This window comes from Melanotaenia boesemani, chromosome 5 (genome assembly GCF_017639745.1).
Source record: "Melanotaenia boesemani isolate fMelBoe1 chromosome 5, fMelBoe1.pri, whole genome shotgun sequence".
NCBI lineage: Eukaryota > Metazoa > Chordata > Actinopteri > Atheriniformes > Melanotaeniidae > Melanotaenia > Melanotaenia boesemani.
This window is the reverse complement of record NC_055686.1, coordinates 27,693,619-27,707,765: the sequence shown is the minus strand read 5'-3', so window position 1 is coordinate 27,707,765 and position 14,147 is coordinate 27,693,619. Positions and strand designations below refer to the sequence as shown.

Genomic DNA, 14,147 nt, shown 5'->3' with positions numbered 1-14,147 from the left:
TGGAGGTTGAACGTCTGGTGTCCTGGTGCAGCTACAACAACCTGGAGCTGAACGCCCAGAAGACAGTGGAGATTATTGTGAACTTTAGGAAGCACACAGCCCCACTCCCCTCCATCATCCTGACTGACATCCCCATCACCACTGTGGACTCATTCCGCTTCCTGGGTACCACCATCACCCAGGACCTCAAGTGGGAGCCCACCATCACCTCTGTCATCAAGAAGGCCCAGCAGAGGATGTACTTCCTGAGGCAGTTGAAGAAATTCAACCTGCCAACAAAGACAATGGTGCAGTTCTACACAGCCATCATTGAGTCCATCCTCACTTCTTCCATCACCGTGTGGTACGCTGGAGCCACCACCAGGGACGTACAGAGGCTACAGCGTATCGTGCGCTCTGCTGAGAAGGTGATCGGCTGTACTCTCCCATCTCTCCAGAACCTGTACGCCTCCAGGACACTGGGCCGTGCGGGCCGGATCGCAGCCGACCCTTCTCATCCTGGTCATGGACTTTTTGAGCCACTCCCCTCAGGCAGAAGGCTACGGTCCATCCGGACCAGAACCTCTCGCCACAAGAAGAGTTTCTACCCCTCTGCTGTTGGACTCATGAACAAGAACTCTAGGCCATAAACGCTCTGTCTCAGTCACAGGACCTGTGCTTCATGCAAAAAGAGACAAACATACCAAAGCTACTTTACTGTCACTTTAGCATACTTTCTGGATTATGCTCTAATTCCATACCCATCCTGTATATTTTGTAATTTTGTGTTAAAGTGTAGAGACTTTATTTTGTTTTAAAATTTTTATTTTATATTTATTGCATGCTTAAACTTATAACTTATATTGTTTTTATGTCTGCACCAAGTACCGCAGCATTTTCCTAATGATGTGAACCTGTTCACTCATATGGCAATAAAAAACCTTTCTGATTCTGATTCTGATTCTGACCACTTACACCCATCATCACCAACATATCACAAGACGAGACCAAAATAAAGACCAAAATTTATTTAACATGAAATCAATCAGCAGTCAATAAGCACTGGCTCTAATTTGTAGGGATTTTATCACATTAAGTAATCTGATGTTCCTGAAACGTACTCAGATTTATTAGAGACTATTTAAGATTTACATATATAGTTTTTTTTTTTTAAATTTGGCCATTAATTCTTAGAAAATGCTACAAAAAATGTAACAGTGGAATTTCTATAGCATAAATGAGTTATGCTATTTAACTGTAAACAAAATAAACTTTATATTTGTTTTATAAGTTTTTTCAGTCTAAAATATTTAATGTTACACAATCTAATTAATCTAAGTGGTTGTGTGGGATCTGGGACTGCAGCGTAAAATGAAGAAGGTTCCTGCTAAGTCTGCAGTTATGGCCGTCAGATGACTGAACTGCCTGGAAATTCACAGTCATCAGACTGTAGAAAAAAAAAGGTGACTGGTCAAATTTCCATTCCATTTAAGGTTATTTTTAGTTATAAGAGTTATTCAGTCATTTACACACTTAGTCATATTCATGCAGACGGGGTTGAGATTCATGATTCAAATCAGGGACCTTCTTGCTGCGAGTCCAAACCGCAACACACTGGAACCCAGTTTCAGCTGTTAATTATACAACAATACAAAGAGAGACTAAAAAAAAACAATCAGAAACATTTTTGAGTCTCTAGAAAATATAATTGTTGAAGAACAATTCATCAGCATTGAAAGTGGACTCAGACAAAACGTCTGATGCAATCTGACTTCCTGTTTCCTACACAGAACAGAGATTTCCTTCATAAGCAGCCGTGTGAGAGGGTCAGTGCTGAATGTGAGGATGGAAAGCACTTTGCAGTCTTTGCTCTTTGCCTGTGAGTTTCACTGACTTCTCAAACACATTTGCTTTCAATGTATTATGATTTTTTTCAAGTTGAAGAACCTCACTTGAATATTTCTGTGTTTATTTTATCTATTTATTTATTTACATATGTATATTTTCTGTCTTTGTTTAAAGTTTCAGCATTTATTTTGCTGTTGAATACCCTTCTCCACGGTGGACAAGCTGGAGGTAATAATCTATTTTATTCTGTTTTGTTTCATGTTTTTAACTTACTGTATGTATGATACAGATAATAAAGTAAACTTAAGTGTGAGTTGACGTGTTTTCTTTGTTTTCTAGATGCTGTTCTGAGTATTGACCCCAACTGGTCGACTTATTTTACTGAAGAGCGCGTTACCTTCACATGTGACATAACAGACGGAGAACACGTTGACTGGGAATAAAAAATCAACAAGGATGGTAAAGAAGTTATGTTCTTCCAAACAAACAGGCGCTTCATCCGAGTATTTGTGACTTCACATGACGGTGGTGAATACCAGTGCTGTGGTCACCAGAAGAGCACCAATGTTAAAAAGTGCAGTAATATTCTGACTTTAAAAGTGTCAGGTAAGGCCTCTGTGAATTTCTATTATTAAGCAGGAAAACTGATGTTTGCAAACATATATTTATATCTATATTTATTTATTTTCTCTCTCTTTCTTTTTCTGTAAAAGCCCTCGACTTAATTTAATGCTGTGCTGTTTCTTCCTCACAAACAATGTGACAATGGTTTAAAATGTGATATAAATCTAAAATACTGTCATTTGGTGGAAATGTGGTGGAAGGGACCTGGGACCAATAGAATTAATGGGCCTCTTTCAGCAATGCCTTCTCACGAATCTTCTTAAAAATGTTAATATGCTGTACTTAGAAAAAGCACTTCTGAACAGTGACATGCTTCCTAACAACGGCTAATTTTGGCATCCTCCTTGCATCCTACGTTGCTCTGGTCAATTCTGAGGTTGTCCTGACACATAAGTCCTGCATAGTCATAATAATAAATTATATGTTCTTTCTAGGACCTAAAATGAGATAAATTTTGCACAACCTCTGATGAGCAATGGATGAGTTACTATATCTATATATTGTGTCCGTATTTGCTTAAACGGACAATGTGTAACGTTTTCTATTGTTTACTGGCCAAGATCGTATCTGCATGTATGTGTTATCATAGGTGTATTATTACCTCCACTAATGATCTGACACATTCTTGTAAGCGAAGAATTTTAAATTTGTTTATATATATGACGGGTAAGCCGGCAGGGCAGCGCCATGATGGTCTACCATCTTGAAACAACAGTCGCCAGCAAGGGACAAATAGCACCAACAAGAGCCAGCACACAGTGACTGAGACGTAAGAGGAGAAATAAACGAGAGAGGCATACTACCCTGGCATGTTTGAAAATCTGTTAAACTGTTTTTTTTAAAAAAAAAAAAAAAAAAAACATACACATTTTACCATCGCCAAGAAAGACAAAAAGGACATTTAGAAGGCAGTGTGACCAGACAATACAAAAAACGAGGATCAACATCATGCTAGCTAGCCTTTCCCAGGTGGAAGGAGCTCAAGAAAGAGAAAGATCTGAAAAGGGATGTCAAGTTGCCAACTCTCTCCTCAACAAGTAAGACAACAGTACTGCCTAAATTAGCCTAAAGCTAAATTTTTTTTTTTTTGGTTTTGCTAGACAGTGTTGCTTGTTACCATGGGCAGCATAACAGTAGTTTCTACTAAAATACACCAGCCTTGTTGGTACAGAAGTGTGGTTTCAATTGCTTTCATAGTCATGGTAAACTCCGGCTTCCAGTCATGGCAAAGCTGGACTAAAGCTGAAATAAGTTGGCGTTAACTGTGACAAAAAGCCGGGGGTTGTGTCGAGGCAAGTTTCCCCTTTGAGATTCATCCTATCCATAATTTTATCTGTCATCTGTCTGTCACACAACCTACAACAGTCATGTTCTCTCTTTCTTTTCCTTTTATACTCCAATATGTCCTCTCGTATTTTTTTGAGGAACCAGCCACACGTAAGTAAGTTCTGAACATCACTGATGATTAAGGCTTGTTTTGCAGCCACAAAATGAGTCGTCATCTTGCAGTCATGGAATCATTGTCGAACTGTAGAATTCTAGAGTCATGGTTGAAATAAGCTACTGCAACAAACAGGAGAAAAACAATCAGTGTTGCAATGTCCAGTCAAAGTCCAGTCTTTAACCTGGTAAAAAATGCTGCATCAACACGTTTTTATTGCTGGATTATCTTTCTCCAACAGATAAACCCAGGCCTTTCCTCACTGTGTCTCCATCACAACGTAGTCCTGGATCTTCAGTAACTCTGACCTGTGCAGTTGAACATCCAACAGCAGGATGGAAGTTCTACTGGTATAAAGTTGTTCCTGGTTTATCAATCAAGAACAACAACCTTGAGGAACTGCCTTATAGCGATGATGGAACGGAAAAAGGTTCATACATCATCCACGAACGGACACACACAGCAGGATATGTGTGTAGAGCTGGACGAGTAGACCGAGTGTATTTCACTGATTACAGTGAACTAAAGTTTGTCTGTGCTGCAGGTTAGTTGGCATGTTTGCCTTTTGCTGTCTATACATGGCACTGTTCAGTGTGTAGATATGATCCAAATGCAGACTCTGCAGAGGTGTGCAGCGAAGGTAAACTCAACTTTATTTTCATAGGCTAACTACCAAAACCCAAAATTAAAAACCACAGAGCAGAAAGTAGAAAAAAAATCACAGAATTACTCGTCAATGAAGAGTCTTTGGCGTATAAATCAGGGATTCGCATTTCAAGTAAAAATCTTATTAGAAATATTTTTTTTTCTAATGCATACTAAGCCTAATTTACATCATTATGTTGGTGAACGACTAGATTAGATAAAACATCTGCTGTCAGTTGCAAGGAAAAGCTGGCGGCTATTGACTGGCTGAAAATCTGCATGCTGGCAACCATTATACCAAAGCTGGTTTATTATTTTAGCCCAGTTTCTTTCTATTTAGAGGCATATAATTTTAATCTCATCAGGATTCTGTGACATTTAGTCTTTATACATTCAATCTAGAATATCTTATTTTTATTTTTTATTTTTAACTTTTTACTCGCAAACACACCTGAAATTAATTTGAAATATTATTTATTTTGTTATTGTCTTTTATGAGATAATCACATTGGGAGAGTATTTATTTTACCATTGAATAAAATTCTCTTGACGCTGCAACTTATTGTTCAAATGGGCAACATGAAAAATAAAGAAAAAGGGAAAAATATTTAGCTGATTGCTTGAGTATTTACAGCTGATCTGTCTGTTGGTTTCTTTGTTTACTACAAAGTAATCGTTGCTTTCAATGCCCTTGTTGAATATGATTTTTAAAATGTGATCTTTTTAAACAGTAAGTTGCCATGAAAAGCATAATTTTGGCATGTTATAATTACAGATTCCAGTCCTGGTAGCTCCTCCTCCAGAGTCCATTTCATCTCTTGGCAGTTATGTGGGATGTTGCTGCTTACTGTGCTGCTGCTGCTGCTTCGCTTCCTGAGAAAGAAAACGGGTGAGATCTTTGTCATTTGATCATTTACCTGAAATGACTTGAGCTCCAATAATTTTACACATATGTTTTCTGCCTTTTTAAAAACAGATATTTCTTCTAACAGGTTGGTGTGATGCTTATCTCACTTTAAACAACACTCCAGGGTTTTTTGTGCACTTTATTAAATTCTGTCCCTTCAGCTCCTCTCAGTGTGTGAACATCAGTCAAATCTCTACGACGCAGCAAACAGCAAACCAGAATGGAACTCCGGTGTACTCTTCTCTTCTCCATGGTCACCATTTTAAACAATTATTTTAAATAGTTTTATCATAGTTTGAGTATTCATTAAGACAAAAGCTAAAGAGATTATTTTATCTTTTTCTTTTTTTATCCTCCCGGCTTGTAGGTGATGCTTCTGTCTATGAATCAGTGAGAGACTCTGGAAACAATGGAAATGGTATAAACTCCAACTAATGTGGAGTTATCGGCAAAAATATTATTACAACTAAAAGATCTCATTGTAACATTCTGGTTTCAGATGAACCGGCCATTGAATATTATAATCTCGTGTGTCCTCCTTCCCAAGATGGGTGAGTAAAAGAAAATAATTTATTAAAGGTTATTAAAGGTACTTGTAGATGAAAAAACACATTTCTCTAAAATAGAGGCTTTTTAAAATATGACATGACATTGATTTAATAACAAATATCTTTCAAAAGATGTTCTGAAGATGGTACTGAACCCTTAAATTAAAAAACATATATATTATAATATGCTGCAGATTCATTGAGCACCAGTCAGATGCCACCTGAAATGATTATTCACTTCTCTGCACTGGAAAGAGCTTTCAGATGCATCTCAGTCTGACTTCAGTGTCGTCCTGACAGTTAAACAAGGACAAAGTGAATCACTACAGGAGTTCTTCCAAATCTTCAAAACTCAATTTGGTTCTTGCAATGAACCCGACATGGAGAGAGTCTTGAAATTCAAATACTGACCCTGAATCTAACAAAGCCTCTGATGTCACTCAGCATCAACATCTTCTCAGGGACGTTTTAATTCAAAGTCTCAAAGAAACAAATTTACTCACCAGCTGAACACCACGAGTCCCCTTCAAACTCTCGCTGAGGTAAATTTTCTCTCAGCAGGCATAACAAACACCCATGGCAATCATAAGCATTGACCTCCATCATTAACTTAGTCTTCTTGTTGAAGACTAAGTTAAACTGAATGATCACAGATCCATCAGAAACTCAAGAGCTGAATAATTGTGAACCTCACTTTAGCCAAACCCACACTGACCATCTTCAATGTCTATTGCTGGAAAGGAGAAGTAAAAACAAGGATATCGATGACCTTCAACAGCTTCCTAATGAAAATATAACTAAACAAATAACGAGGTGGGGGTCTGTCTGGATTCCTTCATCTGTGATTCAGATTCTCCTCTGGTCCAAATCTGAGACAAGTGTAGGGAAAATGTAGTGAACCTGGTGAGACAAGTGCCCAGCAGAGAGAGGCACATCTAAAAAGCTTGAGTCATTTGAGTCATTCATGAAATTAAAATATCTTGTACTTTGTGTTATTCACAAGCTGAATTTCTTATAATTTGTGCAGCATAATTAATTATGATGCTCATTATATAAGACTGACATTTCCTATTTAGCCTCATAACATAACTGCCTGAGTCAAATTTTAATTAAATTGTAATATCTGCCTGATTTTAGACCCCTAACACTGCTGGGACAATGTGTGTCAATGTGTATAAAACCTTAAGATATAACTTACTACTAGCTTTTAGGCTAACAATATGCATAGAGAAAGAAAAAGTAGATTTTTCCCTCGTAGGTTTAATTTGGAGCAACTCTGATATAAACTCTTTACTATAATCTTTAACATAATGTTTTTCCTGCTCACTTTTTAATGTAACATATTCTTATCTTGTTTCAGGTCCATAGGGAGAAGAGAGCCAACAACAATAATTCAAACAGCATAAAATAAAAAGACACCTTCCAAGATGACTAAATCATTTGTACAGATTTGTTAAAGACAATTATAATAATGTGTTCTGTTAATGAATGACCAGCATATCATTGCTTGGATCATGGACTCTTCTTGTAGACTGACAGAATTTATTATGTTAGTAAAAGTGATTTTGTTATTTGTGCCTTGGTTCTTTTTGTCTTGTGTATTTGGTTAACACTGCTGAATAAACCACAACGAGGATATACAGCCTGTGGTTCACACAATGTTTACAGCTAATCTTTTGAAGTCACATTTTAAATACCATTATTGATTGATGAGCTGTAGTTGATTTATGTCGCTTAGGAATCTGCCTCACTTTTGTTGTGTTTTTATAAAACATAGAGAACATACAACTCAAAATAAGTTAAATGTGACATGAAGTTGAAGCTCATTCAGGCAGGCAAAGCATCTCTGCTGCTTTCCATGTGATCGGTCTTCCACTCTGCATGCAGTGTTGTACAAGTTCATGCTTCTCATGAGCTAGTTCAGATTTCTGTCATTTAGTTTCTAACTATTAGTTCACGTTCATAGTTCACCATTTCTATTTTAAACTAGTTCAAAGTTTATTTAATTTCAGTTGTTAAGTTAGAACTGAAAATGAAAGACTGAACTTCAGAAACCTGTCACTTACCAACTAACCTGTTGATAGGAAGTCATCCCCCTTAAGGCTGCAGGCTGTTGTCAGGGGGTCTTGGCCTTTCCAACTGCTTCTTTGGCTTTGTGCTGGTAGATGCAGCGATCTGTCAGAAAGGAGATGGAGAGAAAATGTAGAGGAGGCACAGAGAAATTTCACAATGAAAAGACAAAAAAAAGTTTGCTATGACATGTTTGCTAAAGCGAGACCCTCATCAGATCTGAACTATATAAGACATTGGTGAACAAAGTTCCAGTGAAAACATTAAAACAACTGTTTTACAGCAATGTTAGTTCCTCTCGTTACATTTCTGAACACAAGTCATGAGTTAATAACGAGTCCATTTCCACCAGGAGAACAGCTGTTTAACATGTTGTGTTCACTGTTAGAACAACAGACTTTTCAATGAGTTCTTTTCTATTATTCTGAACTGAATCATCTTATTGAGAGTGAGAACTTTATCATTCATCAACATTAACAACAGGTCAGCAAGCAGCGTTCTGATTTAGTTCATTAAATAATTTTAGTGGAACACTAGAGGGCTGATGTAGAGAAAAACTCAATATGAAGAAGACAAAGCACAAGATCATGGACTTCAGAGGAGCAAACAATGGCCCCCTCCCCTGTACATCGGAAAAGCAGCCGTGGAAGTGGTCACTAGCTGCCTGGACATTCACCTCAGAGGTGACCTCACCTGGAGCAACAACACTTCCTGTGTGGTCAGGAAATATCACTAACACCTTTATTCCTGAGGTGACTGAGGCATGACTGAGTGGTTCAGTACTGTTTTTCTTCTACAGATGTGTGGTGGAGAGCGTTTATTATTTTTATTTATAAAAATAGACAGTTTAAGCCAATATATATATATATATATATATATATATATATATATATATATATATATATATATATATATATTAATGTATAGGAAGGATTGCAACAGTACTTCCTCCAGTAGGGGGCGCACTAGCCAACTGTTAGCAAGCGTCAGCTCTAACTGTGTGTATGGATTTATGTGTGTAAACATGACAAGTTTTCATCATTACACAGAGATTAGGGGTGTAGTAGACGTAAACATGAGAACTGAAAAACAAGTTTTGATGAAGAATGACTAAACTTAGTGATTTCATGTTAGTAAATGATTTTCTAATTCTGCTGTTTTTTTGTTTTTTGTTCTTCTCTTCAGCTACAGGAGTTAGTTTTTATATCTGAGCTCTGTATGTGCTGAACAGCATCAACTGCAGGGATGCTGGTAGTATGAAAATGAAAAGGAAGTGTTAGAAATGTTAGACTAAAAATAACTTGTAGACATCATGTAATCTCATGACTTGGTAGGAAATTACTACGTTACTTATTATAAACTATTAAATATATGTGTAGTTATGCTGCATCTTTCTTTCTAACTGTCTTCTTTATTTTCTTTTGTTTCTTCTTTATATTTTTATTTTAGCAACAAGATTTCATTATATTTGTAGATGTTTGACAAGGAAGTTACACAACAGGAAGTTACAGTATTTCTTAGGGGTCTAAGTAGACTGAAAGACAAACTTTTAGACGTGTGATCTCGTACTGAGGTGAACACATATCTTTCTTACAGTTCTCTGCAGATGCTGCAGTTTCAGCCTGTCTCCTGATACAAAGTGGAAATATTCCTCAGAAGCACAGCGACACATTATCAGGACTGGATGTGAGGATGGAGCAGACTTTGCTCTGTGTGATGGAGCTACTGTGTAAGTACATCACTTTCTCTGCTGAAATGATGCAGATGAAGGAAACTGACAGTAAAGAAGAAAGTTTCAATTCAGATCTTAAACTAAACACAGTTGTGGACTTTTTTAGTTGGTTGCTGGTTTAGTTTGCTGCAGAGTTTCTGATAAAGATACAGTTAAAAGAAAATGTCTTTTGTTCAAATATTTGCATATTACATGAGCAGTTTTCAGTTATTAAAACAATTTACTATTTAATTCTTACACTTCTCTATTTTTACTATTAATTCTACATTGTTATGCTTCCTTCTTTATTTCTGTCTTCATCATAAGTTTTTAGTCTCTTTATTCAGTGATTTAATTCCTTCTAGTTTAATATCTAATGAAATGTCAATCTTCCTTTTAGTGATCAGTTCACTCTTCCATTGTGGACATGCTGAAGGTAACTGAACTTCTTTCTTTACTTGTTCATTTATCATCAGCTTCATCACTGAGTTTCTTCCTCTTTTGTATCTACAGTCTGTTGTGTGTCATTGTAACCATGATAATATATCTTGACTCAATGGCAGGTCCAGAGGTCTGGTTTTGGGGGCACAGAGCTCCCTTAACACCTGACTGTTGCATACAGAGTGAGAACAGAAACATTTCCAGTTAGTCTTTCAGGGTTTTGTTCTGTAACTCTCCTTCCAGCTACAGGTTTAACTGGATCATAACTTCCCTAAAAGCAGTGATCTGTTTTCTTTCTTATGAAAATGGAGAAGTTAAAAACTTTAAGTCAAACTACTTTCTGGCCTTCGTGTTGTATTTACTCCTGACTGATGGTAAAGAAAACGAGGTCACAAAATAACTTCTAGATGTAAAGGAGAAAAGATATTTAACAAGTTCAACTCCTCTTCTTCAACTTCTTTCCTCCACAATGTTTCAGATAAAAAAATAAACATTCACCATCCTCCTGTAAATCTTAAACAGAAATCTAAGTAAGATGACATATCTTAGATTAAGATGATGTTTTTTTTAATTAAGATTTTTCTTCTCACCAAGAAGTTTTTATGTTATAACATTTTACATATTTTAAGTGTTTTGGTTCTTGATTATGGTAAATGGTAAATGGTCTGTACTTATATACTTTTACCCAAAGAGCTTTACATATACGTCACATTCACCCATTCACACACACATTCACACACTGATGGCAGAAGCTGCCATGCAAGGTGCTCAACCATGATCAGGCTCATTTAGGGGTTCGATGTCTTGCTCAGGGACACTTCGACATGAGCTCGACTGGGCCGGGATTGAACTGGTAACCCTTGGGCTACAGGATGACCACTCTGCCCACTGAGCCATGCTGGTCCCTGAATAATATGATAAATTGATTAAGTATATCCTCATTATAATATCAATAGTTAAAAAGTTGTTTCTCTGAAATAAATAAAAAGTACATCAATGCATCATCACACATCTTCCACAGTTTCACACATCTCTCATCAGTTTCTAATAAAGTAGCTGTGACATAGCTGTAGGGAAGTTATTAGTCATATTTATAAAAAACACCAGCCACAGCAACTTGCAGCTTATTTATTTTTATATTCAACACTTTTTTCTAGACTTGTTAAGAAAAAAGACGAGTAATATGAATTCTCCTCAAATGAGACTGCAACTCCAACTATAGGACCCCTGTTGGCTTGTTGGGTCCTTTGTCTAAACCATGTATATATGGGATAGAATGATCTGATGATTAGTCTGAAAACAGCTTCTCTCTAATCTCTCTAACAGGACCTCAGCTTTCTGTGTCTCCATCATGGCTAAGTCCTGGATCCTCAGTAACTCTGAGATGTGAAATTGAACCTCTGTCTGCAGGATGGAGGTTCTACTGGTATAAAGCTGTTCCTGATCTGATACACAAGAACTACAGTTATGATCTGCTGCCTGGTAGCACTGCTGGGACTGAACATGATTCCTACATCATTCATAGACAAACACACACGGCAGGATATGTGTGTAGAGCTGGAAAAGGAGACCCAGTTGATTATACTGATTACAGTGAACCAAACTTTGTCTGGTCTGCAGGTCAGTGTGTTTTATTGAACAGTTGTTACATCCTCCCATTGTTTCTGTTGCTGTCGAAGACAAACATCATCATTAAAATTATGCATGATGAATGAAATTAGATACAGAGGTTGAGACTCCACTCTTCCATGCAGTCACAACTTTTAACTTAGATATTTATATATTAATATATAAATATGCAGATACACTACCAGCCAAAAGTCTGGACACACTTTCCCATTAAATTTAATGGAAAAGTGTGTCCAAACTTTTGACTGGTAGCAGATGTATAATTACTGTGGTTAGAAGCGTACGTAGTCTTACTGAGGGATCCCCACCTCCAGACCTCTTGTACCAGTGTCCTGCTGGTTATAACGTGTGTCTCCATTAACCTAAGAATTGTACAAAAGCTAAATATCGCAATAAAAGAACGGAAATGGAAACACGTACATTTCAAATTGTTTTTTAAATATTGCTAAAAAGTTTTTACTCTCTCATGAGGTGGTTTTTCAGATGTGTCTATATAGAAGTTTGTCGCAAAACTGTAATTGAAACACTTTTCTCGCATTTACACTTCACCAGACGTGACGTAGCCGGTCATGTGACCAGTTCATGTCAAATAAAGATGGTGCAGTATGAGCAGACGCAGGAGGAGACGGAAATCTTTTTACGAATAATTAACGGAAAAAAATATAATCATCATCCTTAATAGTAAACAACGGTGAAATGCAGAGTTTTACAAAGATTTAGAAATCTCCTTCCTCCTCAAAGTGGAGTCTTGTGGGACGAGATTTTACGAGAATAACGGCTAATGTGCTAATCACCATTAAATGGAAAAACCTGTAAATTACAATTGCACTTTGTCAAAATGTTAAAAATATTACTTTTATTTCACGAAAAACTGTAATGGAAACACAGCTACAGATGTTTCCCTGCTGCAACACACAGAGAAACATTAAAAACCTGCAGGAAAAAGGCCCAAGAGCTCGGGAGTTTGTTTTCCCTGGTCTAAAGTCTCATAAGATGAATACAAAGTATAGTCGACCCTTGTAGCGTATGAAAGTAAAAGTAAATAATGGTAGAGCTGAAGGTGAGTCCACATGCAGACTTAGACAAGATTAACAGTTTTTATTAGAAACAGACTGAGTCTAATGCAGCGGTGGAAGTCGGGCAGGTGTGGGGTAACTGCTCAGGCGTAGCATCAAGGATCAGGCTGTAAAAGCTTGAGACTGGTGTCTCTGGAGGCTGTGGAAAGATCCCAGTGAGGACTGGAAAAGAGAAAGATTGGTCAGTTAAGAGGGAACTCACAAAGAGCAATTAATTCAGGACTAGAACGTAACTGACAGTAGAACAGAAGTAACAATCTAGCAGAGAAGTGGTGACTGAGGGTCTTTATAGCAGAGGAAGTGATGAACAGCTGGGCGAGCCGCTGCAAACCTGAGGCCACTCCAGTAATCAACCCAAGCTGAGGAAAGACTAGACTAGGACTGCCCAGGAACTGGGTTCTACAATAATTTGTATGATTCATTAAAACTGATAGGGTTTGTTTTCTTTTTTAAGGCAGAGATCTCAGTTTGTCTGAATTACTGTAATTATTGAACTGTTTTTATTCATCTTCAGCTGTTGAAAATGAAGTCATGTGAATGAATAAAACCTCTGAGATGTTTGTCTCCCTGTTACTTGTGTTTCAGTTTCTCATCCAGCAGCATCTCTCACAGTGAGTCCTGACAGAGAGCAACACTTCACTGTTGATGATATCTCTCTGATCTGTGGAGGAAGATCTGCTGAGTGGAGGGTGATGAGGTTTACTGGAGGAAAAAGCTTTTCAGACTGCTCCTCCTGGGGGACGATGACTGGATCTACATGTAGCTTAAACAGTCGTCGGTACTGGAGAGCAGTGTACTGGTGTGAGTCTGGATCAGGAGAGTTTAGTAATGCAGTCATCATCACTAGAGAAAGTATGTTCATGTTCTTTTGTCTTGGATTTAAATTATTTAAACCGAGTTATTTTACTTATTTTTTTTACTGTAACATGTTATTAACATAAGAACAGATTTGAACATTTGTGTTTAACAGAAAACTCATCATGTCTGATCTAAACTGAAACACAGATCAGCTGAAGTTGTAAATAAAGTACTTTATGTAGTATTTTGAAAGAACATGAAGGAATTGTTTGTGTTTTGTTATAAATATGTAGTTGGTATGAAAACAGTTTCTCTCTAACAGGACCTGTCCTCTCTGTGTCTCCATCATGGCTGAGTCCTGGATCCTCAGTAACTCTGAGATGTGAGATTAAACCTCCGTCTGCAGGATGGAGGTTCTACTGGTATAAAG

General features: G+C 37.3%; 1 protein-coding gene and 1 long non-coding RNA gene across 2 annotated transcripts; both read left to right on the top strand.

Moving 5' to 3' along the window:
* Positions 1-1,564: 1,564 nt before the first annotated feature.
* Positions 1,565-7,525, top strand: LOC121640054. Its single transcript, XM_041985737.1, has 10 exons — positions 1,565-1,858; positions 2,002-2,055; positions 2,167-2,433; positions 4,134-4,436; positions 5,313-5,426; positions 5,514-5,529; positions 5,606-5,697; positions 5,812-5,862; positions 5,944-5,995; positions 7,353-7,525. The coding sequence occupies exons 3-10, from the start codon at positions 2,298-2,300 to the stop codon at positions 7,396-7,398; spliced, it is 810 nt and encodes a 269-aa protein (XP_041841671.1). The 5' UTR covers positions 1,565-1,858; positions 2,002-2,055; positions 2,167-2,297; the 3' UTR covers positions 7,399-7,525.
* Positions 7,526-9,665: 2,140 nt separating this feature from the next.
* Positions 9,666-14,146, top strand: LOC121640098. The gene is made up of 3 exons (XR_006010352.1): positions 9,666-9,791; positions 10,174-10,209; positions 14,040-14,146. It is a non-coding gene; the product is annotated as an uncharacterized LOC121640098 (long non-coding RNA).
* The last annotated feature ends 1 nt before the right edge of the window (position 14,147 follows it).

What these genes read in the sequence shown, in the direction of transcription:
- LOC121640054 (XM_041985737.1), top strand. Translation starts at nt 2,298, where the DNA reads ATGTTCTTCCAAACAAACAGGCGCTTCATCCGAGTATTTGTGACTTCA. An exon ending in CTCTGGAAACAATGGAAATG is followed by an intron (nt 5,863 to 5,943) that starts GTATAAACTCCA and finishes TTCTGGTTTCAG; the next exon opens with ATGAACCGGCCATTGAATAT. An exon ending in TGTCCTCCTTCCCAAGATGG is followed by an intron (nt 5,996 to 7,352) that starts GTGAGTAAAAGA and finishes ATCTTGTTTCAG; the next exon opens with GTCCATAGGGAGAAGAGAGC.